The sequence below is a fragment of the Drosophila gunungcola genome, assembly GCF_025200985.1.
Source record: "Drosophila gunungcola strain Sukarami chromosome X unlocalized genomic scaffold, Dgunungcola_SK_2 000050F, whole genome shotgun sequence".
Taxonomy (NCBI): Eukaryota; Metazoa; Arthropoda; class Insecta; order Diptera; family Drosophilidae; genus Drosophila; species Drosophila gunungcola.
This window is the reverse complement of record NW_026453194.1, coordinates 423,866-450,000: the sequence shown is the minus strand read 5'-3', so window position 1 is coordinate 450,000 and position 26,135 is coordinate 423,866. Positions and strand designations below refer to the sequence as shown.

General features: G+C 42.8%; 5 protein-coding genes across 6 annotated transcripts in view; 3 read left to right on the top strand and 2 right to left on the bottom strand.

Moving 5' to 3' along the window:
* Positions 1-2,711, top strand: part of LOC128261099 (uncharacterized) — a 23,812-nt gene extending 21,101 nt beyond the window's left edge. The window contains 2 exon segments of the mRNA XM_052994553.1: positions 909-1,327; positions 1,388-2,711. Of these exon segments, the coding sequence (XP_052850513.1) occupies positions 909-1,327; positions 1,388-2,052 (1,084 nt within the window). The 3' untranslated portion in view covers positions 2,053-2,711.
* Positions 2,712-4,244: 1,533 nt separating this feature from the next.
* LOC128261083 (mitochondrial ornithine transporter 1) lies at positions 4,245-11,032 on the top strand. Its single transcript, XM_052994535.1, is given in 5 exon segments — positions 4,245-4,699; positions 6,007-6,685; positions 9,336-9,401; positions 9,404-9,440; positions 10,528-11,032. Coding segments are annotated over 5 exon segments (1,392 nt in total). The 5' UTR covers positions 4,245-4,381; the 3' UTR covers positions 10,820-11,032.
* Positions 11,033-11,084: 52 nt separating this feature from the next.
* Positions 11,085-14,037, bottom strand: LOC128261076 (FAST kinase domain-containing protein 5, mitochondrial). Its single transcript, XM_052994522.1, has 2 exons — positions 12,087-14,037; positions 11,085-11,224 (listed from the first exon to the last, which is right to left on the bottom strand). The coding sequence occupies exons 1-2, from the start codon at positions 13,890-13,892 to the stop codon at positions 11,135-11,137; spliced, it is 1,896 nt and encodes a 631-aa protein (XP_052850482.1). The 5' UTR covers positions 13,893-14,037; the 3' UTR covers positions 11,085-11,134.
* Positions 14,038-15,933: 1,896 nt separating this feature from the next.
* LOC128261067 (uncharacterized) lies at positions 15,934-23,193 on the top strand. Of its 2 annotated transcripts, none has more exons than XM_052994505.1 (5): positions 15,934-16,312; positions 16,379-19,432; positions 20,496-20,837; positions 20,917-21,639; positions 22,505-23,193. In XM_052994505.1, exons 1-5 carry the CDS (start codon positions 16,267-16,269, stop codon positions 22,900-22,902), a joined length of 4,563 nt encoding a protein of 1,520 aa, XP_052850465.1. In that variant the 5' UTR covers positions 15,934-16,266; the 3' UTR covers positions 22,903-23,193. The 2 variants fall into 2 exon arrangements, with proteins under 2 accessions (XP_052850465.1, XP_052850466.1); XM_052994506.1 differs by having other exon boundaries at positions 15,935-16,312; positions 16,406-19,432; positions 22,505-23,191.
* A 1,403-nt stretch (positions 23,194-24,596) lies between these two features.
* On the bottom strand, positions 24,597-25,445 carry LOC128261091 (uncharacterized). Its single transcript, XM_052994546.1, has one exon. It carries the CDS (start codon positions 25,333-25,335, stop codon positions 24,667-24,669), a length of 669 nt encoding a protein of 222 aa, XP_052850506.1. The 5' UTR covers positions 25,336-25,445; the 3' UTR covers positions 24,597-24,666.
* Positions 25,446-26,135: the final 690 nt, after the last annotated feature.

The window sequence follows — 26,135 nt, the reverse complement described above, 5'->3', positions numbered from 1 at the left end:
CTTTTTTTTCTTATATTTTATGTATTTAAAATACAATTCATATTTACATATTTTAATTCGATTGTAACTTAGAAATGACCCCTAGGCGTATACTTAATAAAACCTTATAAGTTTCTTGTTTTCTTTCGTTTGATTTGTTGGCTTTCGTTTAATTTCAAAATACTAGTTTATTTAATATTAAAAATATAAGTTAATATAATAAATTAAATATATAAAATACCCATATATCGAAGAGTATAAGGGTAGAAGAAAGCCTTTCTAACCCTAAAAAGTTAATCTCGCTAAGACGATTAAGCCAAAAATATAATTTAAATATATTTTTTTAATATTCATAAATTTTGTTAAAACGGTTTCCAAAATATTTACAAATAATTTAACTCACAATAGAGACCAAATTTGTGGAAATAGAATGCTCTCGAAATGAAAAGGAAGTACTAAATATCATATAATTAAATTAATCGCTTGAATAGTTAAGAATTTTTGTTTGTTAAGTAGTTGAATTTTGATAAAACTTGGTATAAAATTTTTGACCGGGTCGGTAATTACAAATAGTAAAAGAGATTTTATAAATTGGAAATGAAGGAAACAATATAGCCATTGCTTATCCAAAAGCGCGTCGTCTTAGTTTTTTGAAAGTTTGGCTATTTTGATTAATGTGCAATATTTCCTTTAAATGGTTACATTTTAAAATGTTTCACACTGGTTTCAATGCTGTAGAAAAACAGTAAAAATTATTTTTAATGGGCCGTTCTAAGGGTTATTGCAATATGTGTCTTATTTCCTAGTTTATATAATTTGTTTGAATTTTTTTTAAATTTTTACTATTTATTATAAGGAGCTAAAGGACTGCTTTCACCGTAATAAGCCCCTTCTAACTTTGTACCCTTGCTTCGATTTGATTGCAGCAGCGCCGGCCAGGACATGCGAATGAAGTTCCCACAGTCGCAGATCGACCTGATGTACTCCAAGTACGAGAGCATGGCCAGCAATCTGAAGTACAACAGCCAGGAGTTGGACTCGCCGGCGGAGTACCGACAGGCGGGCGGCAGCGGCGGTGGCGGTGGCGGTGGCGGCGGTAACGGCATCAATTCGGCGGCAGTCAGCGCGGCAGCGGCAGCAGCAGCGGCGGCCAGCGACCTATCCGACCTGCAGGGCCTGGACATGAGCTCCAGGTCGAATGCGGCCAGTAGCAACTATCATCACAACTTCCAGCTGCCGAGCAGTCGCTATCACCACCACATCTACGACATTCTCTCCGATCGGGAGCAGCAAAACCAGCAGGCCGGTGGCTCTGTGGTCGGTGGTGGTGGTGGTGGTGGTGGCGGCGGTGGCGGTGGAGGAGGAGGAGGCGGAGGCGGCGGTGGTGGTGGCGGTGGGGGAGCGGGAGCGGCATCGGTGGTGCACCAGCAGGAGCACGGACACCAGCACCATGCCATGCAGCAGCACCAGCAGTCGGCGGCCGCCATGCACAGCATGCTGAGCGAGCAGCTGGGCGAGCAGGAGCATGATCAGACCACCTCGGTGGACCTCAGCCGCACTGCCAACTATGTGGTCTCGTCGCCGCCGCAGCTGCCGTACAACCATCCCACCCACCACGACATGCTGCGCATGGCCTCGCTGGACCTCACCGGCCCCAATACGGCCAACATGGCAGCCGTTGGCAACAACCGCTCGTTCCTCTCCACGCAGATGCAGCACCAGAGCCGCGAGAGTCTGGAGCATCATCGCCTGCTGTCGACGGTGGAGCAGCATCGCATTTTGGCCGCCTCGAATGCGGCGGCCGATCAGCATCGCCTTCTGGTCGATCCCACGGCCCATCTGCTGATGGAGCAAAACAATCGGCTGCTGGGCACGGCCGATCAGTCGCGACTCCTTGGCGAATCGGCGGCGGCGGTGGCCCAAAATCGACACATGGCCCGCAGTTTCGGGGCCTACCATCAGGTGGCCTCCAGCAATTATCATCCGGGCGTGAGGCCACCGCCCGTCCTGCCCTCGGCCAATCACCACGCCTCCAATCCGTCGAACTACCATCCCTTCCCCGCCTACTACTAATTGGTGGAGGCCTTGAGGAGGGCGGAGTTATCCGGGATAAAGTGCACTTTGTGGGATTCGAATAGGGGCAATCGAGTAGTTTAATTTAAGGTTACGTCTCCTCGGAACCCCCCAAAATTCAGTTCAATTCCCCTTGATACTATGTGACAAAAAAAAAATGGTATTAGGGGAAGCAAGTTTTAGGACATAAACCTTAAGAAAAAACCTCATTTTTAGTTAATGCATTTCCCCAATGACTTCCACTTGATGCTGTGTAAAAAAATATTAAAAGCTAATTTATTGAATTCACGTTAATAAGGAATTTTTTTTATAGGATTTTGACTTGATAGTGTGCCAATTTAAAGATTTCAATTAATAAAGAATTGTTTTCATACTTTCTTTGGAAGAATGTCGAGCTCGTACTATGTACAAAAAGGATAATAGGGATCGGTAAAGCTAATTTAAAGATATCAATTTAAAGAAGAATTTTCTTCGAAGCAAATTATGAGAAGAGTGTTTTTAAACGCCTTATTCCAAGAATGCATTTTCCAAACAATTTCCTTTTGATACTAAGTAATATATAAAAGCAAAAATGAATTCGCTAAATCACTGCACAACTAAACATTTTAAAAACTGAAACTCACATTTTAATATATTTCTTGATTTAAATAATTTGAGAAGCGCAAGTATTTATCAAACAATCCAAAATCAACCTAAATTTTTTTAAAGATTTGGATTCTCTTTTTTTAATAATATAACAAAACTTAAATTAGTTTTCTTAAATTTACACACAATAATTAAAAGAAAAGCGTATTAACATTGATAGAATTTAAGATTTTAGTCAAATTGAAGTTGCCTTATAAAAATCATTCACTCAGTTAAATTCATTCATAATACGTTCGAGCTTTTCGAAACCATTTAATGTATTACATTTAAAGCTTTGAAACAATTTTACCTTCAACTGCTGTTCCTTGGAAAAATTTAGGTACTCTAATTTATTAGGAAAATACCTGTCAAGTCAAAAAATCTCTGCATTTCAAACGTTTTACTGAATCCTCTGAAACTGTATTAAAAGACCCCAAAACCACTCGAATTTTAATTTCGAAAAGTGTGCCAATATGTCTATGTGTAAATTTTGATTTGCTTCCCTGACATTCGACGGCTGCCAAGCCGATTTTGTATTTGTACACAATAATAATAAATATGTATAGTTGTATAGGAAGCATAATTATAATAAAAATATATATAGTATATATAGTATATATACGAAAAACACATATATGAATGTGACAAAAAAACTTAGAGAACGATAAATAACATAAGCCTGATGCGATCATTTTTTTAAACGCAAATTCGCCGCTGAGTTTGGATAGAAAAAGGTAAACGATATAGGAAGCGATGTTGATAATAATATTTTTACACCAAGTGAAAATAAATGCATATAAACGAGTACAAAGTGTTAGAAGAGGACGGAAATTCTCAAAAATTCGGCTTTCCTATAATCCAATCCCCTTTTTCTTCGTCTTCGGCTTTCCACAAACCCAAAATCTGCGTATGCAAACTCAGCGATCCAATGCAAATACAAATCCAATGGCACAACACGATGCACACTACACTATATATTGTATGTAAAGCAGATATAGACATATAGACATATAGACATACGCGACCGATCAGGAACTTAGCTCAAGCATCTTAACACTTAACACACGGAATGAGTTCGAAAATTCGAAGTCTTTTTTTTGTACTATTAAAATAAATTATAAATTAATGCGTATCCAGTATAGGGTATAGGGGCTATATATATATATATATATATATATATCGATATAAACTACCCATAACTGTACTAAATGGTATTTGTATAACTAAGTTATGATTTAATGTAAATTATTAAATTGATATAAGAAGAGCGCTGAAAGGCGATAAATGAGAGGAAATACCGCATAATGAAACGAGATATATACACCACATACCAAAAAATAATAAATAAAAAACCCATGATAATAAAAATTAAAGCGAAACACAAGTCCACACACACACACACACACACACACACATGAATACAGAGAGAGATAAGGGGAGTGAGATCGCTGATCCACATGATATGTATACACCTATATATATGCATATGGCGTAATCAAATTATCGATTATTAATAAACCGTAAATCGAACAATTATTTGAAAGGAAATCAAAAACCACCTGCCTTTTCATTAACAGTCGCAAAAACACACAAATACAAAATTCTCGTTTTACCCCCTGGGGGTTAGAAAGGGATAGCAAGAGCAACGCCACCCCCCAATCCCCCATTCCTCATTCCACCATCCATCCACCATCACCCGTCACACATGCGCGAGTGCGAGCGGGACACCACCAGCGCTGGAGCGCCCAACAACAACGATAATGGTGGCGCGAGCGGACCGCAGCAGTCGGCCGAGGCCGTACCGCTCCAACACCCCCTCCCCACGCAAGCGATCAAGCAACGGCGGCCGAAGGAACCGACCGAAGATCCACCCGAATCGCCACCCAACGACTATCAATCGGGTCCGCCCCCCAAGCCGCCCATGCCCCCACCACCCCCGCGAATCGGCAGCAGCCAAGCGGGCAGCAGCGTGCTGATAATGACACCAGATCAAATCATCGAGGCCTACGAACGCGCCCTGCAGGTAGAGTTGTCCAAAACGATGAAAAGCTATCGATAGTTTCCGTTTAATTTCCGATTTAATTATCGCTTTGAAAAGAAATCTCATTTGTTTCGTCATGACTTGCAAATTGTGTTGATGATCCGGCAGAGAGCTATCGATGATTTTCAATTCAATTAAATTAGTACAATGGAAAGCATTGCCATATGATTACAAATTCATGATTTGAGGATCATTTTGATGATTTTAGAATGAACGAAGTGCTATCGATATATTCCGTGCGACTACATTTTTGAAATAATAGATACATTGAGCGTATTCATTAGAACAACATGATCACTGATCACGGATGGATCAGTAATCAGTGATCAAGTTTGTTCTGCTAAACACTTATTCATTTTTGCTTGTTTTGTTTGTTTTTTATTTTTTTTTTTTGCTTACATTCTGATTTTTCTGTGTATTCTTATAGATATTTACATGATCAGTGATCATAGGCGTGCAGCAGAACTATCATATGAAATCCATCAGTGATCAGTGATCATGTTGTTCTGCTGAATACGACCATTAGTTGTCGGAATATTTAAATCAGTAAAGAAACTGTCGAAATGATATAACAGTTAGATACTGTCAGGCATATTAATTTTACTTTAACTTAAGTAACAATTTTATGTCAAAGTTATCATTTTAGTTTAATTAAATAGTCATGATTTTCCAACATTATTGTTAGCTAAAAAAAAACTATTTCCAAACACAAGTACATTTTTAATTAAGATTCTAATCTTACCATATTTTTCAGTTATCTTAATTGGCATTTTCACACAAATTTTTAAAAAACTTAGACAAATACTCAATATATGGACAACCTCTTAGGTACACTGGTGACTTAGTATAAAGAAATATTTTATATTTCACATTTGAGTTAAATATAAAATAATGTATAATAATACAACGCACATTAAGTTGCATGATTTAATATTAAAATATTGAAATAATGTGGAAATTAATGGGTCCATTTGGTTCTAAAAACTTAAAATTTTAGATATATATTATTATTCAAATATTAAAATCGATTCCGAAAATAATCAATTGAAATATTTAAAGAATTATTCAGTATTTCCACTATTAAAATAACTTAAAACCGGAAATGAGTGAAAAATATATACATTGAGTCTGAGATAAGTACCTGGGGGTCACTATGTTTTCTGCCAGTGCAAGATCTGTGATCCCAATTTCCCGAAGTGGAATTGGGAACACATCGTCGTTGTCGTCGTCTCGCAAACGATGTGTAAGCAAACGCTGGCAACCCTAACAATAACGTACCGCCCCCGCAGGAGGGGCAAGGGGGCGACGAGGAGGCCGGCGACGGCGAGCGGCAAAAAGGCAACACTTGGCTGAGCAGGCCGATCAGTGTGAAATCGACGCTGAGGGCCGTTCGCGACGGTCTGCTCTACGTGGTCGGCGGATTCCTGCGCTTCGTTCGACGCCTAGACATGCACGGCGGCGGTACCGGCAATAACATCAACTTCGTCGAGGGGCTGATCGACTTTCTGGCGGGCTCCATTGGGGGGGCCGCCCAGGTCTATGTCTCCCAGCCCCTCGACACGGTCAAGGTCAAGCTGCAGACCTTCCCGGAGGTCTATCGCGGCATGTGGGACTGCTTCGTGAGCACGTACCGCAAGGATGGCTTCATGCGCGGCCTGTACGCCGGATCCGTTCCGGCCGTGGTCGCCAATGTGGCGGAAAACTCCGTACTGTTTGCTGCCTACGGCGGCTGCCAGAAATTCGTCGCCTTTTTCGTCGGCAAGGAGACGCCCGGCGAGCTGACCACCGTGGAGAACGCCTGCGCCGGCTCCCTGGCCGCCTGCTTCTCCACGCTAACCCTCTGTCCCACCGAACTGATCAAGTGCAAGCTGCAGGCGCTGCGCGAGATGAAGCACTTCGTGGAGCCGGCCCATCCGGAGGACATGCGCACGCCCTGGACGCTCACGCGCTACATCTGGAGAACAGAAGGTGAGTTCGACTAAATATTTTTTACGCACAGTAAAAAAACAAAAAATGAACGCTATGAGGATACCCTTCCCTTTACTTCTAAATACATATGTACATATGCCCCAAGAAAACCACGGGTTTTAGGTGGCGCCATCTACCACGAATTTTCAAATGTCCGAAAATGAGCATTTATGTTAATAACTTTTATGACGATGGTACGGTTTTTTTTTTTTTTTTTGTATATGTCGATAGATATTGTCCGAATAAACAAATACAGCTTAATAACACATTTTACAATAAATTTGCGCTGAGTGGAAAAAACTTGAATCTCTAGCTTTTATATAATTAAATACTTTGTGAAAAATACTTTTGGAATGCATTGCAGATATCATACTTGCATCTTTAAAGTTTCATAGGAGTTGATACTTGAACTCTTTAAAAAGCCTCAGAAAAATTTTTTTTAATTAAAAAAAATACTTTTGGTTTAGGCTTTATGGAGTTTATAAAAATTATGTGGTTTCTGCCAATCAATTCTGTTTTAGGTGTAAATGTTTATATTTTCTAAATTATTATTAAATCCAGAATATGTAAACTTTATATATTATTCTTTAAATATTTGCTTTAGCCTATACAATTCCAATTTCAAAATGTCTCTTTCAAAGTTGCTAGGCAAATACAGTTCACAATTCACATTATTTAGGTTAGTTCAGGATTTTATAATAAAAGAATTTTTTTTTAGTTCATTGTTGCGAGTGTGCACTGTAGTAAGTTATAAGTAAATGCCAAAATTACATATACATGTTAGCATATTGACACATTAATATCCACAATGAGCGCATTTTAACTGAACGCCACAATCCCTCTTTTTCGGGGGTGTAGCCTTGAAAAATCGGCATTGCTATTGTTGTTCTCGACCCTCAAGTGTTCCGATTAGATTATCTCCTCGTGGCTTTCGCCGATCTTTTTCTTCTAATAATTCAGAATTATCGCATCGCAGTGTGCGATATAAACACAGATACGCACCGCACCCATACAACAAAAGAATGATCCCTCATGGTTGGGGATCAATTGGCGTTGCCGGATCACTTGGCGAACTCTTTCACCAAATGGGCAACAATGTAGTTGGATTTGATTTTAGTTTCGAAAATTGTGTATTTATAATATATTTTCAAGAAAGTTTAAATTTTAAAATTTACAATTTTAGTTATCTTAGTTTTGATTATTGGAATCAATCATTTAACTATTTTTGAAGATCGTGATTTGATTTTTTCCTATAATATATATTTTAAATATTTTTGAAAAAGTCAATATAGGCCTTTACTTATTTTTTAAAACCAATTGTAATCTTGAATACTTTATTAGCAAAATAAGTTTAAAAGTTTGAATTGCACTACTTTACCATCTAGCTGTTATATACCTATTTAGTTTTTAAATGTTATTGTATTATTACTGATGTTGTTCCTTTTTTTTGCAAAACTACCTTTGATGCACAATGCCACAATGCTCAGTGTTTTGTTTGGTTTTCTGTCATTTTCTAATTAAATTACAAAGCTTTGACAACAAAATTTGAGCCGCAACATCAGCAAAAACTTGGCATTAAAAATTCACTCACTTAAATTACTTTATGATTCCCAAGGTAATATGATCATAAAAAAAAATTTGCTATATGATAAAGACTGTTTTTTTGTCACACATTAAGAAACTAAAAACTTTTTGGGAATAGAATTGTCTCAATTTAATATGCGCAAAAAAAAAGACAATTTCAAATGTTTTGTATTTATAAATACATAAAAAGTCGCAGACATGAGCCATTTGTAATGTTTTTAGAACTTTTTTTTTCGAAATATTTGTAAATAGCTGATGTCTATACGATTTTAAAATAATTCTGTGACATTCATGTACCTTGCGTATGATTGAATTTTTATGTTGAACCTTAAAGAATTTATAGCAATAACAGGAAGCATAGGCCATAGAAAAAAGCTTGGACTATAAACCGCCAGTCTAGTGATGAATTTTGTAATAATTAATAACGCCAATCAAATCTAATCAAACACGAGAAGGCTGTCATTAATTCATTGGCATCGGGTTTCGTTGGTTCCTAAAAAACATAAATATTGAGTATTTACTACGCAGATTGCGAAAAGCGAATTAGGGATTACTATGAAAAGTGATAAGAAAGACTATTCATAGCCATAGCCTCGCTCGTTGAGAACATGCCACGCACAGTGACGTAGCACGGACTGGGTACAGATAGCTATGCATATACATATATATATATATATATATATATATATATATATATATACATATATATATATATACATATATATATATATATATATATATATATATATATATATACATATATATATATATATGTAGCTGCAGGGCGGGATCTGGCAGTGCACTTGTGGATAATGCACATGGTTGAGCCACTATCAGTCAAGTGGAAATTTACTGAAACGCTTCGCGATTGACAGACAGCCTCAAATCGGCAGATCAATGGATCACGCACGTTTCCGCTTCGCCATTGACTGAATGTCCGTTCCGTTCATTCCGAGATAGGCCCATCCTCACGTGCCCATCTCCATCCCGGCTATTTTCCCAGATTAACTCATATGCATATGCATATGCATATGATGACTGATTCGTTGACCCATCTCCACCGCAGGCATTCGAGGCTTCTACCGGGGCTTGAGTTCAACGTTCCTCCGTGAGATGCCCGGTTACTTCTTCTTCTTGGCAGCTACGAGGGCACACGCGAACTATTGCGAAGGTGAGTACAGCCATTGAAGTCCGTAAAAGTTGATGAATTTATCCTAAAACGAATTTAAAAAATATGTATATATTAAATAATATTAAAAGCTGTATTAAGGAAATGCAAAAATAATCCATCCAATACCCATAAGTCAGAAACCCCATTCGACATATGTATACATAACTATGTGTTTAATTTCATATCTCACATCGAATACACACAACATTTATAAAATTACAAAACTACTTAGTTTGCCGCGGAATATAGAACATGGCAGTATAGTTAGTTCTTTTAAATTCATTAATTGATTTTAACAAATTTAATTTCTAATCAAATCTAATCGTGCGATGTTAAACTTCGTTTACCAAAAATGCAACAATTAATTTACTTGGCAGTAACAAAGTTATATTTTGTAAAATAAAAAAAATAAAATCTTAAACTAAACAATTACCTCAAAATGTTCATAGCACAAAATTGTTTACAACGTTTTTACTTTACTTTAAAACTGAGAGTTTTGTTGGACTTAAGGCACTTGGTGAGGATCGTATGAACTGTTGAACTTCCGTAGCTCGAAGTCTCTAAAAGTCCAAGTTAAAGTAAGGGTTAAGTTAGTTTTAAAACTGGAAGTCGTTTACTTTTTGACTTATGACAATTGGTTAGGATCTAACTAGTACAGACGATCTTAAATAAATCGATATTTTAAAAAATCAAAGTTAAGTGAAGGTTCATAAATCGAAATTTTAAAAAATCAAAGTTAAAGTGAAGGTTAAATAAGTAATATAACTTTGATTTTTTTTAAATATATATTTATTTAAGACTCAAAGTCGTTTACTATTGAAGTTCGACTATATGAGTTTATTGAATTAATGCAATTGATTAGGACCTAATTAGTACAGTCAAACATCCATTACTAGAAGTCAATATACGTCGAAGTTAAAGTAAAGGCTAAATCGGTAAAAGCTAAAATAGCAGTTAAAAACAGGTTGATTAGTTCTACAACTGAAAGTCGTTTACTATGGAAGTTTGACTAAATTATTGTTACTTATTATTATTTTTTATTTAACCATAACCGCTTTCGTAAAACTGCCATTATCTCTGTCTTCAGGGAAGATCAAACTAAGGACGAAATCGGACCTGTGCGGACTATGATCTCGGGCGCCATTGGAGGCGTCTGTCTGTGGACCTCGACGTTTCCGGCGGACGTGATCAAGAGCCGCATCCAGGTGAAGAACCTCAACGAGAGCATGTTCGCCGTGGGAGCGGACATAGTTCGGCGCGAGGGTGTCCTGGCACTCTACCGCGGCCTCCTGCCCTCCGTCCTGCGCACCATTCCGGCGACGGCCACTCTGTTCGTGGTCTACGAGTACACCAAGCGAGCGATGAGCGCCACCCTCTGACGATCCTCTGGCGGGGATCGGGTTCCGATTTAACGGATCCCGGACCGAGACGCTGTGCTAGTAGCATATGGCGCGTTGGCTTTTGGCGCGTGGCCGCGGGCGGTCATTATTAAATATTCGATAATTATTCCGTTTTTTTTCTAGATAATTATTAGATCGTAGTGTTGTGCCTGTACAATGTTCAGATAATGCTAATGACTGACTAATATCCAATCTGTTGCCGTTTTTCATTCCGTTATCGGGCTGGCTGTTTGTCCTTCCTTGTCTGTTGCTCTTCATTTTCCTGCCAAGTTTTCGTTGGATGCTGCTGATGTCCTAAATCTTGGCCACTTGGCTAAGGCGACGTCTGAGGAAGTCCTGCCGGTCCGCAGATGTCTCCAGCTCACGCCATTCGTGCCAATAGATCTGGGAATACATACAGGAGTTGCTGATCAATAATGAATAGTATTTTAAAAAGTATTTTACGATAAATCTTGGTACATTTTGGGATTTTCCAATATATACAAAAATAGTACTAAACCAAAAGCAATATTTTGTTTTTAAAAGAGGAAGCTGGTTATATCCACTACGTTTTCAAGTTTTTTTTAATAGAACATAGAGACTAGTTGTTGATCAATAATAAACAGTTATTATAAAATGTAAGGGTTTGTTCAGAAATATTAAAAGTACCAAATGATATATTTTACTGTTTTTCAATAGATACAGAACGAATACAAAATCGAAACCCGTGTTTAATAAAGGAAGGAAGTTTGATAAAATATTAATTTTATTTTAAAGTTTCCTTAACGCATTATATATAGTTCTAGATCAACAATAAATATAGATTATAAAGTGTAAAAGCACACATAGAAGTTTTATAAGATAGCCTTTTGTTTTCTTTTGCCTTTTCAAATAAATACAGAGCTTAAAAAAAATCAAAAACCATTGTTTAACAAAAAGGAAGGCAGGTGGATAGAATATTCGTTTAATTTGTCACCTTCCTTATTGAAATGCTATTGTATAGTACTTTTTTAGGTATAAAACAAATTAGATGAAGAGTGTAAAACATTTTGCTATAAAGTTAATGCATTCCTAATAAATAAAAGAATATGTTGTGATATTGCAATATTAAATAAGAGGGAGAAGGAAGGAGTTTAGGCATCTGAATCATTGCATAAATGTTACTTGTCGAGTACCGACTATAAATAATATATTTTCATAACAGTTGTAGTTACAACTTAATTTAAACAATAAATTAAGTAAGAAATTACATTAAAGAGGAACTTACCACCAACGGCAGATGTCCCAACTGGCGGAGTTGCCTTAGCTTCATCTCCATTTGTCCCGTGAACCGATCCTTTTCGCGGATCACGTTGTTCCAGCCGGCGACAACGATGACCACCGTGGCCACTTGGTCATCCGCCGCCCTGCTCTCGCCCAGCAGCTGCCTGCGGCTGAGAATCTCGCCATTGTAGTCCGGGCAGGCCTCCGCGTCCAAGGCCAGGGCTTTCCTCTGCCGATGGTCGTAGCAGAGCACCACATCGCACCGATCGTATTGCGGCAGGATGTGCTTGAAGCTGACCGGGCGGTGGAGCAGAGAGATGGCATCCTTTATTTCCACCAGGATGCGATCGGTGCCGTTCAACTTGAAGCGCCCGTCCCGCTCCGGTATGTACTGCGTGTAGAGGCGGCCCATCTGCTGGCGCTGCCGCGCGCTAAGCAACGGCCCCTGGTACTGCTCGGCGCCCAGGAGACGAGCGAACCCGTCCAGGTGGAAGTACTCCCGCCCCGGCAGACCGCTGCGGTAGGTGTGCTGTACGAAACGCGGCTCCAGTGCTACGCCCAGCAGCTCCAGGTCGCAGACGCCGCGCATGGTGAGAAACTGCAGACAGTTGGTGAAGCAACGGGGATGCCGCAGAATCTCCTCCATCCGCTGGCGCAGCAAATCGGGCAGTCTCCGCGCCACGCGATGCTCCACTCCCGATGCGGTGGTCAAATTGAAAAGGGCCATCACCAGGCAGATGCGCTCCATATCCTTCAGGCGGGCCGTATCCAGTTCCCGCTCGAATCTAAGGAGGATGCGTTCCACCAGCGCATCGTTGCACGTCTGCAGTTCGCAGCCCAGGAGCGCCATGTGCAGGCAGGTGAGCAGCGAGACGCGCTCCACCTGCGACTCCAGATCGCTGAGCAGCCCATTGAGCGGCTCCACTTGGGGCAGCTTGCTGCTGTAGCGCAGCACCTTGAGCAGCGCCACCAGGGCAATGTCCTCCACGGTATCCAGTTCGTTGGCCAGCCGCTTGTAGAGCTGCGCCAGCAGCTCTGGACTCCTGATGGGCGTCTGGGTCTTGAAGAAGCCCATGGCCATGACGCCCAGTTCGCCGATCGTCATCTGGTCCACGCAGCGGGCCAGATTCAGCTCGAAGTCGAACATCTCGAAGACGGGTCGACGCAGCAGATTGCACAGGAACATGGAGTGCACCAGCTGCTCCGGCGGCAGCTTGCGCAGCCGGCGGCCCAGCTTCTTGAGGGCCAGCCACACGAACTCACCGATCCGGACCAAACCCAGGCGGTACCAGGCGTCGCTGACGAGCAGCAGCTGTTCGCTGGACCAACGCTCGATGCGGCGACAGCACTCGATGTCCATGGTGTTCCACAGCTCCATGTAGTTGCGCGTTTTGGGCGATTCCGGCGTGGGCAGCACGGCCAGGGCGCCCAGCGAGCCCAGCAGTTGGTCGTCCGCGAGGCGATGCAGTTGCTCGCAGTAGCAGCGGGCAAAGGCATCGTACCGGGCATCGCTGATCTGCAGGTCCAGCCGGATGCAGTGCCCCACCAGGCTCTGGAAGTCCGCATACAGTTCGGCTGGTGTGGCGTCGCACTGTGGCCGCATGAAGCCCTCGGTGGCGGGCAGATCCCGCCAGCGGGAGTCACTGGTAGGCCGCAGGATCTGGTAGGGTTTCGGGGAGTCCATCAGGACGCCGTGGGCGAACTGATTTTCGCGGTCCACAAAGATACGCGCCTGCGAAGCGCTCGTGGTGCACAGCTGGCGGCCCAGGCGACCCGCACTGCGCCAGAGGCAGTGCGTCTTTGTCCACATGGTTTCCAACTCAACTGCAAACGTAATTCAATCAATTTAAGCGATTTTTAATTTTAATCGAAAGCGCGTTATGAAAACAGTGGGCAAAAAAAAAAAACAAAAAACGGGCCGGTAAAACAGCTGGTTTGAGGCAGCGTTGCCAGGGGGTGGAAAATAGTTTCCGTTCAAACAGCTGATGTGACGCAGCGTTGCCACAGAGTGGAAAATATATGCTCTAATGGAAAAACAAAAAAAAAAACAAACTAAAGTACTTTACACACTGCCCAATTCTGCCATTAACATAGAATTAGGTGCAATAAGACGTTCACACTGGTATGATCAATGATCAACGATAAGTTTTTAATAATAACAGAAGAAAAATTGGTTCGTTTTACGACGATGTGGTACATAACCAGAACAACTAGATCAGCTATTGCAATTAGCAAATCACAACTGATCAGTGATCAAAGTTTTAGTTTTCTATCTTATTTTTTATTGAACTTGATCGCTTATTAAGCTTGCAATGACCAGCTACTGCAGTATTTATCATTGTCAATTCGCTCTCGACGAACCGATGTGATGGTTTAAAAAACATTTCCATTCCCACAAAGATCCATCCACCATCCACCCTATCCGTTGAACAAATGGTCCATAGGGGTTTGCCGTTCCAAAAATTTCAGCCGACAGGAAACTTAAGGCTGGGGGGGAGCTAAAGAGCCAGATGGTGGGTTGTCATTTCTGACCACATGTTACATTACGATATCTAACCGATGGTTATTCCGTGCAACCCTAATAATCTTAATGGGAAACAATTTGAATTAACGGGAAACAATTGAATTTGAATCTGTGAACCAGAGGCGTAGTAGGAAGAAAGTGGGGTTTCGATAACTATTTGACCTACATCGACTGCTGCATTTGTGGCGAGGTAATTTTTTGTGGACCAGTTCAAAAAGCAAAGGTCAGGACGAGGGGGTAGAGTCTTTATTGTGCGAAGAAACTACATAGTTATAGCACCTTATCACATAAAACAAAAAATTAAGTTAATCCATTCAGAAATTCTCTTTTTTGCTGTTGTCTTCAATTGTTTTTTTTCTAGACGTTTAAATGGTGACAAACATCGATAATATATATATAGGATTGACAACACTTGCCGGTTTAAAGCAGTGTATGGGTTGTGATGCCCAAGTTAGGGTAGGTTGGGTAGACAGGTTACAAATTGGTATAAATGGTACGTTGACATAACTGTCTTTATATTATGTCAAATTGTTCTTACATTACTTTCCTGTTTCTGGTTTGGTCCTTCACTTCAGTATTTCAAATCTGTTTGTCGTAATCTGGATCCGTCAGAATCAATTTGTTCCAAAATACAAAGATCAAATAGCATTGTGGTTGAGCTGGCTGATAGCTATTATAAAGTTCACAAAATATTTGGATTGCTCTGTGGCATCTTTGTGAAACCATTTGTAGTTTTGTGAATTGTTTTTGGTTTGCCTTCAATACTATCATTGTATAACAAAGTTTTATGTAGTTTTTTAATAAACCTGTGTCTTTTGATGCGAACCCGAACTCGAAAATTTGTTCTTAACCTCTAAATTGAGCTAACGTTGTTGTAAGGTGGTACTCAGACTGGCCATTAAGGGGTTTAGGTCCTTATCTATCATTTAAACATAAATGCAGATAATAAAGATAAGACAACAACACAGATTGCTCTATAAAGTTTTCGAATCTGCTGTTATCTGTTGTTTAACCGTCGGTTGAAGGTAACAACCCTCTTAATTTGTAGTTAGCTAGACTTTAATCGATATTTCGTTTGCTTGTGGACATACCATCCCTATAATTTTACGCAAGTCACTCAGCTGCTTACCATTCGCGTGTCACCGAAGACCGCCATTGTTGTTTTGCCTCTGTCATCGATGCCGGACTGTCACAAAACTATCGACCGATTTCTGACCGGACTGTCAATGCTATCAGACTTCAGTCTTGATCTGGATTACGTGCTTATTTGCCAAAACATTGCAGCTATGATATTAAACAATCCGCCCAGCGATTTGCCATTCACATGTCCCCGCAGGCCGCCATTGTTGTTTTGCACTGTTCGTGGCTGCCACATCGCTGCAATTATGCCGACCGACGCTCCACGAGGGGTGGCATCGCCGGTAAATAGTTTGTGACCAGCGAGCAATTTGCTTTTTTGCAAACGCCGACTTTCTGGCGTCGCAAAACCCGCTTTTCGGGAAATCGGATACTTTCAGATTGCGCTGGACCAATTGACAAATAATTTGTTGGTCAAAAAAGTGTGGATAACCAGTGGTTACAGCCGGTTGGCCACCGGTCTGTGGATTCTCCGCGTCGTTTGTGCCGGAAAAGCGCAAGGCTCCTAAAGATCGTTTTTAACATGGATGAGGAGGTCATAAACGTGGACGATCCGCTGATCATCAATGGTGAGTCCGCCACTGCCGGTACCACTGGGTAACCTGGTCATCGATCATCGGTCATCGGTCATCCAGTTAACAATCTCTATCTTTCCCTCGCAGCCAACAAAAAGAGACGCACGGCGGCCAATCCCTTACATGGGAGTGCTGGCGCAGGGCAAGCCCACATCCTGCAGAGCTGCGAGGCGGAGAGGATGCTCATTGCCTTGGTGCGCCGCCAGCCACCTTTGTACGACGCCCGGCATCCCAGATTCCATGACAATGTCCACCGGGAGCGAATTTGGCTGCGGATCGCCCGCCATTTGGCCACCGATCTGACCAACTGCCTGGTGGCCTGGGCGGAACTGCGCTGCCGCTACCAGCACCATGTGCGCCGCCTGCGCGCCTTTCAGCGCAGTGCCGCTCCGGGACGTCCAGGGAGGACACTGCGCCGGCGACCTTGCATGCGGCACGAAGAGGAGCTGCACTTTCTCTACCCGCACGTGTCCAGATTCCCACTGATGGGGGAGATACCGCCGGGGGCAGAGGCTGCGGCAGCCGTTGAAACTGCGTCGGCGGCAAGTGTGGAAAGCATTCCCGAGGTGGAGTTCGTGGAACCGCCGCCCGTCGACATCATCGATGTGGATCTCGAAGAGGAGTCGGCCTACAGCTACCGCTGCACCAGCGACCAGCGTCGCCTCATAGAGGCTGTGCGCGCCTACCCGCAACTGTACGATCCCCATGCGCCGGGCTATGAGAACACACGACATCGCGGCCTCATCTGGGGCGCCATCTCCAACGAGCTGCACGACAAGGCCACCAAGCTGATGAATAGCTGGCTGAAGCTGCAGACGCGCTACGAATGGGAGTTGATCCATCGGCCGTCTCAGAGCAACAGCAATGGCAGCAGCAGCAGCAGCAACAGCAGCAGCAGCAGCAACAGCAGCTCGGAACTGTGCCAACTGATGGATTTCCTGCGGCATCATGTCCTGCGCCTGCGCAACACTGTGAGCAAGGCATCCAAATACCTGCAGACCGCCTGGCACGAGCCCATCGAGCACTTCCGTAGCGTGATGTCGCTGATCAATACGATGCGCAACATGCCCGAGCTCGTCCAGATGACGGACGAATGCCTGGCATTCAAGGTGAAGCCGCCGCGCTACGATGAGTTCTGGACGAAGGTCGGCTTGGAGGTGATGTGCACCCACCAGCGCTGCGAGGTTACCTGGCTGGTGCTGCGCTCCTTCCACAACGAGCTGCAGGCCATGCGACTGGCCGGCTACCAGCTGCAGGACAAGTGGTACTTCGAGAACGCCCTCAACAGCATCTTCAAGCAGTTGGCCACGCGTAGCGCCCGTCGCGGCTACAAGCGGCCTCACAATGGCGCCGTTCTGCCGCGTGTCTTGCCGCCCATTGAACCCGCTCCCCCCGTCGCCCGTCTGCCCCTGGCCATTGTCTACCCGCCTGCCACGAAAGTAATCACTAGAACTAGCACTAGCACTAGCACTAGCACTAGCAATAGCAATAGCACTAGCATCAGTACTAGCACTAGCTCCAGTCCCATCATCTCGAATGCCAATGCCAGGAATAGCTGTGGCTCTGGCTCTAGCTCTGGCTCTAGCTCTGGCTCTGGCTCTGGCTCTGGCCCAACAGTCACCATGGCGAGCAGTCCAAGCGTGGCGGTCGAGTCGTCGGTTCCCTCGTTTGTCATACCCAAAATCACGTCGGCCATAAGTGTGGCAGCCGCCAGCATGATGCCCATGAAGCTGCCGCCGCAGAGTGTGGGCATGCCGGTGAAGGCACCGCCGCCTAGTACAGTGCCCATGAAACTGCCGCCCAATGTGCGGATTGCACCCAAGGCTGCCGTCGCCATGGGCGTGGGCCCCATCCCTGCCAGCATTCAGCTGGCCGGCTCGAACGCCAGTCCGGGTGGTGCAGTGAATGCCCTGCCCTCGCGGCCCGGCGTCCAGGTGACGCTGAAGACCAGACAGCGTGTGCCCAATGTCACGCAGGTGACGTCCTCGAGCACCATAATTCGAGCGGTGAACTTGGCCAGCCCGACACAAGCGCCAGCACAGACACAGCCAGCGGCCAGCGGAGTGCCAATGCAGCGATTTAGTCAACAGACGGCGCTGAGTGCCTTGCTCAGTGATCCGCCGGTTTCAGTTGCCCCAGTGTCGCCGACTCCGCTGCCCATACTGAAACCTGCGGCCACTTTGGTACGCAAAATACCGGCGAACAGCGGCATGTCAACGACGGGAACAGTAACGGCTACGGCAGGCACACCAATGGTGAGGATCCATCAGGCGGGTCTGCACAGCGGATGGGATGCCCTGCCCAATGGCTCACCGATCAGCAAATCCATGGGCACAGCAACATTACCGCCCGCAGCAACTGCAGCAGCAACAGCAGCAGCAGCAACCATTACTGCTGCACCAAGAGAAGAAGCCACAAGCGGCAAAGCCACAGCTGCGACAATTCTACAAAAATATCGCCCAATTGCGCCAGCACCGCCGGGCACAATAAGGATAGGTAAAGCTGTTGTAGATCCTAGAGTCACCTTTTCAGCTCCTCTGGCACCAGTGGGCATGCCAAAAGCAACAGCAATGGCAGGCACAGCAGGAGCAAAGTTGGCCACAATAACAACAGCGGCAGCATCAGCCACATCGACCAGAACACCAAAAGCTGCAACTGTATCGGATGCGTCGGCAAGAGTGGCTACAGCCACGGACACAGACACAGAAGTTATAGCCATACCAGAAACGCCAGCAACAGTAGCCCCCTCAGCAACAGCAACAGCAATCATTCCCACAGCAGCAACAGCAGTTACAAATGCAAAGACTGCAGCGGTGGCCAGGACGAAAGCAACAGCAGCAACAGCAGCAGTTGTACCGCAACCCGATAAAGAACCAACGTCGGAGATCAACGCCAGCGAAATAATAGTGCATCTGGAGCAGAGTGCGGCCACCGGGAATCTGCTGCACATTTGGGGCGGCAACCTGGCCACGCGCTACAATCTCAATATGGTGAGGACGGCGACGCTGATCCGCGAGGTGATGGCTGTGCCGCAGCTGCACAAGAAGGATGCGCGGTTGGCCGAGAAGTGTGACGAGTTCTGGAAGGTCATCGGCAAGAAGTTCCACATGCCAGGTGAGTGTGTCTTCTAACCATTCAGACGCAAAAAAAATAAAAAAAAACCGAATTTTCCACAATATTTTCTTGGAAAACTTGAAAATTTATTGACCCAAGAATTTGTTCACATACAAAAGGCATCTCTTGATTGTATTTTAAGACCCAATATTATAGGAAAAATATTTGTTTGCAAAGAAGCTACAACTCATCTTCGAAAGCTCCTCGTTTAATGAATAAAAAATATATTTAAAAAGCTTTTTTTTGAATTTGAGACCAAACGGTTTAGCCGTTTTCGAATAATGTTGGTCACCGACTTTAAAAACATCATTGTAAGAAAAACGAGATTAACGCGTGAACTTGTACTTTCAAGAATTTTGAAACGCAAAATAGAAAATAAATAATTTATAAACATGCAAAAGAAGATTAGTTTTGAAGAGTGACAATCAGATTTTGGATTACTAAAAATATTTTTGTTCTCCCTTTTTATATTTTGTATTTAATTACTTATATGGTGTATTCTTTCTTTTATTTTATGTATTTGGTTAATTAGTTATTTGTTTAATTTTAGACCCGTGCACCCAAATTTCAACACATTTCCTTGTTTTGTGTTCGATCTAACCCCTGACCCTTATGGAATATTGCAAGTAATTTGATTTCATCAAATTTGATAAACAAATGCAAGTATTTCGACAAATACTGCTATATAAATACATTTTTTTTACTTAAAAAAAAAATATAAAGTATAAATTTTGAAGTACATGTTTATATGAACAAAAGTTCAGCTTTACTGAACTAATGTTTGATGGTTTTGTAATGGGGGTGGTGTTTCTTTTTGTATTCCCTGTTTGAGGACTATGCTTTTTGCTGTTTTGTTTCTTTCGATCACAACAATTTTAATAAAAGCGGTTGGTAAATGACTCACCTTTCTCATCAACATTTTGTTTGTGATATGGAAATGCTTCAAATCAAGCTCATTTCATTGAATGGGTACGCATCGGGTTTTGGGTTAAATAAGTATAATATAGGACATGGCCACACTTTGAGCCTTTCATTTACGTGTCTTCATCTATGTCCATTGCAGAGGAAGCTTTGCGGGCGTGCTGGAACTTCCTGGCGGACAACATCAGTATGTTCCCGCTGATCGCGCCCATGTCGGAACTGATGCGTCCGTTCAAGGGCAGCGTTAAGGTGTGGGAGAAGTCGCACCGCTTGTTCAGCAAATTCGACGAAATTGCGCGCAAGTACCTGTGGATGGAGCACAAGGACGTGCTGCCGGATATGATCCGGCATTTCCGGAAGCACGAGCATCTGTACTGCGACCTGATCAGGCCGCGCCCCGGCGAAAAGGTGACGCCACCGCGCAAGTACACGGATCAGGAACGCCAGGAGGTGTGGCGCGTGGCACGGATTAAGTTTCCCAATCGTGAGTACCACTTGTGATGCATCCCACCCAGCTGTTTTATATCCACTCATACACTTATTCACTTATCCCCGTGTTGCAGTCAATCATCGGGACATTTGGTCCATGTTCAAGTTCGCCTTCCGCACGTACATGGCGGATCTGGAGCGGGGCATCGAAAATCCGTGGCCACAGAACTGGTGGCAGGCGCTGGAGCAGCTAAGGTTCCTGGCCTACGTGCGCTACCATCCGCTCGAGCCGTACTACTACATTGTGCACAACAAGATCTCCGAGGAGGTGAAACGTTGCAGCATGTACGAGGCTCTGATGGCCGCCGATCCTGCCGACAAGAGCAAGCCCACGCCCAGTAGCCTTCTGGCGCGCCTCTCCAAGGAGTCCATGCCCTGGGAGACGGAGGAGGCCAAGCGCTTGCTCACCGGCCAGCTGAGTCGCCCGGGCAGATCGGAAGCCGCCTTCCAGCTGAGCACCAATGCCCTGGCTCCAGTAGCCGCACCTCACACAGATCCTGTGCCCTCCCCCAAAGCACCAACGGTGGAACCTACCGCTTCCGCTCCCGCTCCCGCTACCGCTAAACAGGCAACAAACGACACAGGACAGTGCGGCAACGGTGTGGCGGCTATCGCCCCAGCAACCGGCCCAGCAACGCAGGTCCCTGAGGGGACCCGGTTCGGCACCATGCTGCCCACCATCGAGGCCTTCCAGCTGACCCAGGTCCTGCGCCGCCATCCGCACACCTTCGAGCGGGCCAGCACCATCGACAAGCGAGCCGCCTGGGTGCGCGTATCAAAGGAGATGAATGCCACAGGTATGCAATATGGAATCGATCTCCCAAGTATATCATTTAAATGCAAGGCTGGACAAGTTTACAGCTTACTGTTTTTATTTGTTAACTGTTCCCGCTTCGAACAGCTAGTATAAATCGGTATTATCTCATTTTGTTATACTATTATTACGACAAAGAAAGCAAGAAAACTTATTCTTATAATGACTATATATCAAATATAGTATATGTTAAAGAAGAAGAATTTTTCGATCGTTCCTATGGTAGCTATATGATTTCGTTAACCGATTTCAATTCAATTAAAATTGTAATTTTGTAATAATTATTCGATGCTAAGTAAATATTTTAAAGAATTTTTCAATCGTTCCTATGGCAGCTGTTTGATTTCGTTATCCCATTTTAATTTAATTAAAACCGTTGTTCCGTAATAATAACCCATTCGAAACATATTCAAATAAATTTAGAAAAACGGCGAATTTAAATGCAATAGAAAATTTAACATAATTTCAAAAGTAATATCACGTAGAATAGCTGGAGCAGCAGCTCTAGGAGCTATAAGAGAATATATTTTTTGTCATCTATAGAGAGTATCTGTTTTCAATGTGGCTTCGGCTCTGTTTAGCACTTTGTTTGTATTATTTTCAAAAATGTTTTTTCCATGCTTCAAGTAAATTACTCTCGTAGAAATAGGAAATAGTAAAAACTTAAAAGCATAGTATTTTCTGACCGTAGCTTATGCAAATGAGGCACATTTGCTTTTTAATTATTTTGAGTTTATTTTTCATCGCTAATCCAAATGCAATTTGCTTTCTCTCTTTTTCTGTTGCGGCTAGTAAATGCTTTTTATGGAATGATGGCTTAAAATATTTTGTATGCTATTTCTTTGCAGTGACCGAATGCCGCTTGTGTCTGCAGTATGCTCTGCGCGAGATGCGCGTCCTGAAGATCACGGACCCAACGCATCGCTGCACCATGGGGCACAAGTACTACCGCCACATGACCGAGATCTACAAGCAGGTGACGCCGAGGGGCCAGCTCAAGGTCCGCACGCCGCAGCAGTTGAATCAGTCGCTGGCGGAGCCCATACTGGAAGTTGTGCCGCAGCGATTCGTGCCCGAGATCAACACGGCCACCTGCAGCCCCGAACTTGTGGTAAAGAACTGGGCCCATGCCGTCGGCAACTTGTCCCACGCTGGCCAGGATGCACTGACCGCCAAGCTGACGCAGCTGTTCTCCAAGTACGCCAAGGAGGCCAACATCAACTGGGTTTACCCGGCGCCGCCTTAACTCGTTGAGCCCCCGACACACGCATCTTAATCTATGTATTTACTAAATTCCCAATGCGCTCAATTATGTCATCCAAAAGCATCTTATTTATTATTAATTGCATTTATTGCAATAAAGCCTTTTTTTTATCACAAAACTCACATTACGACGGGTAAACACCCAAATAAACCTCGAGAGAACTTAAAAGTTGTTTTTACTTTTTGAATGGAATTTACAAGTTCCATTATATCTCTGAACTGGATACTCCGAAATCTAAAAACCAAACAGATTTTCTTAAAGTAATGTAAAATCTAGAAATTAATCGAAGGAATAAAGAAAAAATTGATTTTTGACCAAAATTTCGGCAAAAAAAAAAAGGTGTATGTGAGAAAAAATCTTCATCTAATTACTAAAAAATATATATTTAAAAAGCTCGTGTAAAAATTTGAGACTAGTCGGTTATGCCGTTTTTGAGTAATGTTGGTCACCGACTTTAAAAGATAGAAGGTTTTATTTTGAAAAAAAAAAAGTGTTCAAAACCTACTTAAAGCTTTCAGCGAAGACCAGATAATATAGGGCTTAGTAAGGATAGTTTCTGTTCACTATTCAAAGACATGAGATGATGAGATGATGGTGACGAGGGCAAGGCTCTTTGATTATGTGGACACATTTGTCGGTCAACGAAACCCGCCCACTTATTTAACCTCTACGAGGACATAAACGTAATCCCGAATAAATTGAGGCCGGACAATTGCGAAACGATTTGATTGCAGTTTTTGGGACAGAATGAGATAATAGACACACGTCAAACACTAGGGGATGGTTTTCCAGGATGTATCAAAATGAATTAATAATGATAATAGGGACCTGGCCCAAGCCAAAATATGTAATTTGTGTAAAAAATAAAGCCAAATTGTATTTATAGTTTGTGATCTAAAAACAGACAAATTGTATAAAAAAAGAAATTCAAGAAACGTAAAAATGTTATCTGACACTCTTGTTTTTAAAAGATTATTGGAATTTATAGCATAATTCGTTGATTTTAATGCACCTTTGGGCGAATATTATTTAGTTTGTCTTACTTTTTGATCTATACTTTTTGTGGACAAAACAAAAAAAAAGCTTTAAAAATAAAACAAAAACTTAAATATCTATTCATTTTTGTACCAAAAGATTTTCATTATTAGTTTGTAAATGTAATGTTAGTAATTTACATTTAGCTTGTTAACATGTTGGCATTGTAATTTGTTCACCTTGATTGAAATTAAATCGTACGCTTGAAAAGTAAAGCGATTAAATGGGAAAATGCTTCATTTAAACTGCATTTGTTATGGAAAATTGTAAATGGACCTTTTCAATTTACTTTATGTAAGTAAATTAAAAGTGATTTTGAATAAAATGTACATCATAGTAAAAATTAAGCCAAAATTAATAATTTCATTTCTAAGTTAAATATAAAATAGTAGTTTTAGATACAATGCATAGTTTAATTTAAATACATATTGTATTTGTATTAATGTGGAAAATACTTAATTTAAAATTGGACCTTTTTGGTTTAAAAGCATTATATTTAAGTATATTGTGCTTTCAATTAAACTGTAATTTTCAGATACTAGAATGTATTCTGATAACATATAAATATATAAATATAAGGAATATTTCCGTATTTAAAATATTTAAAAAATAGCAAGGGATGCAAATCAAAGCGAAAAGTATTCATTTTGCTCAGCGTAAATATATTTGAACATGAACTATAATACGATGTTGTCTGCTTCATTTAAGGATTCAACAGAAGCAGGACTCCACGCTCGTGCACCCCAGTCGACCATTGTTGTTCAAGCGGATAGTGCGGCTCTGGCCAGGATGCCCCTCACCCAGTTCGTCGTTGCCATCCTGGCCGGCGTGGAGGCGTTTGGTCAGCGGGGCCATGACCACCAGGCGATTGAAGATGCTGATCGCCAGGTCGTAGAACATGAGACTCACATTGGTGCCACTTTTGGCGGATGCCTCGCGAAAGGCGAGTTGATGATGGGCGGCATAGTAGGTCGCCTGGCGCTGGCTCACCTCGCGCCGCTTCAAATCGTCGCACTTGTTGCCCACCAGCAATATGTTGATCCGTTCGGGACAGTGGCGCTTAATCTCGTCCAGCCAGGCATCGATGCTCCGGAAACTGCTGGCCGAAGTGGTGTCGTAGACGAGCAGGACGCCATGGGCGCCGCGATAATATGCGGGCAGCATCGACCGGTAGCGCTCCTCGCCGGCGGTGTCCCAGATCTGCAGCTTAACCACCTGGCCGGCCACCTCCACGTGTCTCACCTTAAAGTCCACGCCCAATGTGGTCTCGTGCTTGCCGGTGAATCGGCCGTTGGCGAAGCGCATCAGCAGGCAGGACTTGCCCACGGAGGCGTCGCCCAGGAGGAGGATCTTGAAGCGGTATTTGTAGTCGGACATCATCGATCCGGGTCGCCAGATTCGTCTGAGTGGTTCTCCCAAAATGTTAAAGGGCTCTAAACCTTACGTATTTTTCCTAGCTTACTTTCGGATTGTATTCTGGTAAGAAATACCCAATCAATCAAAATGTTGCTTTGTTTTTATACCCTTGCAGAGGGTATTATAATTTCAGTCACAAGTTTGCAACGCAGTGAAGGAGATGTCTATCTCCGACCCTATAAATTATATATATTCTTGATCAGCATCACTAGGAGAGTCGTCCTAGCCATGTCCGTCGGTCCGTCCGTCCGTCTGTCCGTCTGTCCGTCCGTTTCTATGCAAACTAGTCTCTCAGTTTTAAAGCTATCTGCATGAAACTTTCCCAAAAGTTGACTTTCTATTGCAGGTAGTATATAAGTCGGATCGAGCCGGATCGGACGACTATAACATATAGCTCCCATAGGAACAATCGGAAAAATATATAAAATAAATAAATAAATTAAAAAAAATTTACTTTTTATTTTGTAATTTTCTTTAAAAATCCGTTTTGGTTAATTAATAATTTGACAGTTCAGAGTTAAGCTTTTAATTTTATTAAAATCGAAAAACTTCAAAAAAGCTTCAATGTAAACATACACGCATGTCAATCATAATTTTAATGTTTTCAGGAAAATTAAATTTTTGCAATAGCAAATGAATGCCATTCGATTGGATTTTTTTACGAATTCAACGGTGTATGACATTCGACATGTTGACCATTATTTCCCAGGGTTTTGACACAAAAACCAAGTTTTAATGTGTTTTTTTTGGGATTTTTGGCGATT